Source organism: Amphimedon queenslandica, unplaced genomic scaffold (genome assembly GCF_000090795.2).
Source record: "Amphimedon queenslandica unplaced genomic scaffold, v1.1 AMPQUscaffold_11249, whole genome shotgun sequence".
Lineage (NCBI taxonomy): Eukaryota > Metazoa > Porifera > Demospongiae > Haplosclerida > Niphatidae > Amphimedon > Amphimedon queenslandica.
Window position 1 is genome coordinate 3,919 of NW_003548508.1, and position 4,942 is coordinate 8,860.

Below are 4,942 nucleotides of genomic sequence, written 5' to 3' on the forward strand. Positions count from 1 at the left end.
AATCAATTCCTTCTGTTGATCATCTTAAATCATTCCTTGGAAGGTGTCGTCCAGAATTAAAGCCTCGATTGAAAGATGCCAATAGCTTTGATGATGTAATGGAAGTGATTGAGGATGAGTGTTCTATCACAAACGTTGCTCTATTGGAGACTATAGTGAACAAATACTCAATACAAGATGCTGGAGACATGATATTAGCTTATCAGATACACTTGGATGAATTCTGTGAGAACAAATTAACAATGTTTTGTGATCGTCAGCTTAAGAGATTATCCTCTTCTCTCCTCACTTGTGAGACGATCAAGTTTGTTCTGAAATGGAATCCAAGTGAGCATTCTCTGTCCAGTATCAGAGCCCTCCTATGGAAAACGTTCAAGGATAATCAAGTGGAGGTGGTAGTGATCAAGGAAGGGAACTCCATCATTGTTACTTGTTATGCTCCTCATTATCTGATGGAGAGTTTACTAGTGACAGCTAGAGATAACATTGATATGCTAAAGGAGATGGGATTGATTAGTTTAACTATTGGTTACTATACTGTGTATGATGAACATGCAATCGATGAGGTTAGTGAATGTAAGTGTATATAAATTAATAGTATACTTTAATATTTGATAGGAGGTGAAGAGTCTAATGAAGAAACTGGAGATGGTAGAGAGCGAAAGAGATGATTTACTTGAGGAGAATGCTAAATTGAAGGATACAATAGACACATTAGGTATATACTAATTATTATTAATTATAATTATTGATAATTTAAAGGTATCTCATATGAAGGTAGAGAAGTTGATGAAAGCAATAAGTCATCAATACAATCATCAGGTATAATGACATTCATGTTTTGAGACATGATATCTATGAATATTGTCATGTTCATAAATTTTGAATAAATACATGATGTAGCTGAATTGTTGTTTCTAATTATTTAATTGGTTCATTTTAATTATTTAGAGTCTGAGAAGGAAGAGAGTAAAAAGAAGATGACAAAGGCAATGCAAATGGAAATAGATCATTTACGGTCATCTCTTCAAAGCAAAACAGGTATATACTGTATAGACCTTTCCCACCAATGCAGCATTTAGCAATGAATATCATTAACGAGCCGCCATGTTGTGGGATAGAAGTACAGAGACAAATGAGTAAAAAGTGACTTTTCCCATTTTCCTTTTAAATACAAGCTCTAGTTCACACAGAAATGCTCATTGCACATTTGTTGTATAATTTTAGTTATCATACTGCAATTTGGTCTTTGCTTTTGCAGTTGTTATGGAGAAAATAAAGAAATAGTGCTTTTAGTCCATCCATCACTGTACATCTATCCCACAAAATGGCGGCTCGTTAATGATATTCATTGCTAAACGCTGCATTGGTGGGAAAGGTCTATAGCCACTTAATTTCGAGGGTACAATTTTTGCTGTTTTCGTGGATTTTTTGTATCCACAAAATTTAATTCCATAAATTTATCCATATCAACCTATAAGCACATGTATTTTAAATTAAGAACTACAAAAGTTAATTTGTGAAAAAAGACTTGTGACCTGATTTGCAAAGTTTATTGCCTCGAAACTATGTGGCTTATGGTATACACACATTTAATACTGTATAATGACAATACAGTAATGCTGTGTTTAAAGTATCATTATTGCTTGTACATTAATTTGTTAAAATTAGGATGATTGTATATACTCAGTACCAATACTGGTCCTTCCATTGATAAATGTGACCATAATTGACAAAAGGGCCCTTATGGCGGATTTTAAAATTGATCTTAATAATGGCAAATATCAACCTGTGAGTGCTTTGTTAGACAATCATTGTTTCTAAAAGTTTCATGGTAACTTTTTGCATCCTGTGGAGTAATTTTATGATAAATGGGGCTCAGGAAGTTGGATTTCTTAGGCTAGAAAGACAAATTTCACTACCCGCCATAAGGTACCTTTTGTTAATTATGGTCACAAATAGTAGAGTTAATGTTTGTTTAAGTTACGACCAATAATTATTGTTTGTTTAATGATTATGATTATTATTAATGACTAGGAATAGAAGAAACGTTAATTGGAGCAGAGAAAACATTAATTGAAAGAAAAAAGGAGATAGAACAGTTACAGGAAAAGATATTATTAATGAATATACAACAACTGAAAGAAACTTCAATTACTCTTAGTATGTTTTACATTATATTAACATAATGACTAGTACTGGTATTTTAGGAAAGGATCAGTCCACACAATCGATAGATCCACCAAAAGGACCAGTTTATATAGCTATTGAGGACTGGGAGGCAAGAGAAAGTGGTCAGCTTTCATTCAAGAAAGGAGAGGAACTTGAGATCAAGGAAGTGCATACAAATGGATGGTGGCTAGCAAGATCAATAGATACTGATCAAGAGGGATTTGTTTATATTAATTTTATTAAAAAAGATGAAGAGAGTGAACTGTCAACATTGGAATCACTTGAACTATTTCATTATGCAATGACAGAAAATGTTGACATACCTCAAATCAAGGAAATTAAGACAAGGAGCAATGTTGAGAGAGCAAGTCTCTTTTTATCATTAATTGAACAAGATTCATTTCTGCTAGATCAACTTCGAAACAAGAAACATGGTAAGATTCATTTTTATGTACTAATAATCTATAGAGTATTTTTAGTGTAACCGATACTATCCATGATCTGCAATTTTAATTCTGTAGTTTAAAAATCAATGAAAATTAAGGTGTTCCAGAACACAAAAATTGTACTTTTATGTATCAATTTTTATACGTTAAAGAATAAACAGCTATACATAAGTGTTGCTTGCCTTAATTCACCATTAAAAATATGATAAAAGGGAATTACCGTAAATGTTCAAATAAAAGCCCGGGCGTTTATTTCTTTCCAGGATAAAAAAATTGCATAAAATAAAAAAAGAAAAAGTAAAACTGAGATTCGAACCCAGACCTCCAGGTTTAAGGCACTCAGCTTAACAAGTTAGGCCATTTGGGACACTCTAAAGATTGTGGTACTTATATTGAGTAAGATATGCGCATCTATACTTGAAGATTCTTAGTACCAGGCGTTTATTCAAGCCCGGCCTTTATTTGAACATTTACGGTATACTTGATAACACAATAATTATAATTGTTTATGCATTCAGGAAAACCTAAAGCAATTAGGTGGTATGATGATGGTGTTCAACTGACCTCTCCATCTTTAATACAATGTCAAGAAGCAGTTTCTCTATTAACATACAAACATACGACTATTGTCATCATTAAATCAACTTCTGACATTGTGTGTGATCTGTTGCCAGTTTTATTACAAAATAAAAAAGTGAAGCTCTTGAAAATACAAGACACTCAACTAACACAGGACTGCATCTCATCCTTATGTAACTTACTGGCTAATAACAAATCATTATTAAATTTATATATTACTAACTGCTCCATTGATGACAAAGCAGTTGCTGATATTACAAACGTACTACAAACACACAATAACACACTTTTAGTATTAGTTTTTCGTAGTAATCCTGATATTACTTCAGTTAGTGCTCATTCTCTTTCTGAACTAATTATCAAAAATTCAACATTAACAAGATTATCAGTAAGAGGCACTTCAATATCGTCTGATGGAATATCACTAATTCTTCAATCGTTATCAATTAATAAAAATATAAAGCTCACTCTAGATCCGAAACAAAAAGACACATGTACAGAACACCATGACTATAATATTATAAAAGATAGAGTAATATTTTACGATTAATTAATTAATAACAATTCTATTTTGCTTTCTTATGAATATTGCTGACTGATCAATTCACAAAATTTATGATGAACATGTACAAAAACAAGTAAATACATAATAATAATAATAAATTAATAATAATAATAATAATAATAGTAATAAACAATCATTAATTTATCATAATCAGAACTATTATGATGGTCCTTTGTCCCCTCCCCTCAATCACAGTGTCGTCCCTGAGCAAGCGGTATATCAGCCTGTCTTAAGAGAGAGGCACCAGCTGGTAAACTAGTTAAACAATCTGGTGGTAACTTACAAGCTATGAGACAAGAGAGAGAGAGAGATTATGGTTGGAGCCAAAGCCTCTATATACACAATGATAATCATAGGTAGGTTATGAACAATATTCATATCTGCATGGTTTGTTAGTTAAAAAGTAAAAAAACAACTAGACACTAGGATGTAGTAATGGAGTGAGAGAAATCTAGTTAGAAGTGAGCTCATTTTATCTTAATATGGGACCTGCACTGATTTCCTTTATTAATTATAATCATTGTGTATATATCTGTGTATATACTCATGCTAGACAGCTCAGTGATGAGAAAAGCTTGACACAACAGTTTGTAGGTAATTGAAGGATCAACAGAGCCATAGACTGTTTTAGCTTTTAGTGTGACTAGGGATATAATACACGGAACAGGGATTGGAAACGGGATCACGTGATTCATTGAGTCCTGTATAAACTGCTTGAAACACTCCTCGTTATAATTTTTGTGACGTAATAATGCAAATTTTATAGTCAAGATGGCTGACAGCAACGAAAGAAAAAGGGAGATAGCGCTTAAACTATTCAAAGAAACCCTTAGGGAAAGACACGGTGAAGGATATTCTGTTGCTCCTTATATATTGGACTGTTTCTTTTCTGTTGCTTGCTTAAAACTTGTCATATTTATTGGCTTATTTATGTAGTCACGCCGTCCCAATTTTCCCCTGTCCCTGTTACGCTTATTCTTTTTGTCCATGGAGCACTGTATCACAGTGTAAATTTTTTTTAGTATTAGTAGCATTGCATGGTATAACATTTTCCTAGTTAAAGCGTATACAATGTCGGCACAAAAGTGTTTTGTAGTAAATTATCAACAGTTACAGTGCTTCTCGCTCTGTACCTCTTGTGACTTCTAAAAACAATGAAACCAAAAAATTACTTTATTGC

At 32.7% G+C, this 4,942-nt stretch overlaps 1 protein-coding gene across 1 annotated transcript; it reads left to right on the forward strand.

The window, feature by feature from the left end:
• The first annotated feature begins 8 nt into the window (after positions 1-8).
• LOC109589495 (uncharacterized) lies at positions 9-3,785 on the forward strand. Its single transcript, XM_020005569.1, has 7 exons — positions 9-566; positions 619-718; positions 763-822; positions 952-1,041; positions 2,038-2,163; positions 2,211-2,606; positions 3,137-3,785. The coding sequence occupies exons 1-7, from the start codon at positions 99-101 to the stop codon at positions 3,745-3,747; spliced, it is 1,851 nt and encodes a 616-aa protein (XP_019861128.1). The 5' UTR covers positions 9-98; the 3' UTR covers positions 3,748-3,785.
• Positions 3,786-4,942: the final 1,157 nt, after the last annotated feature.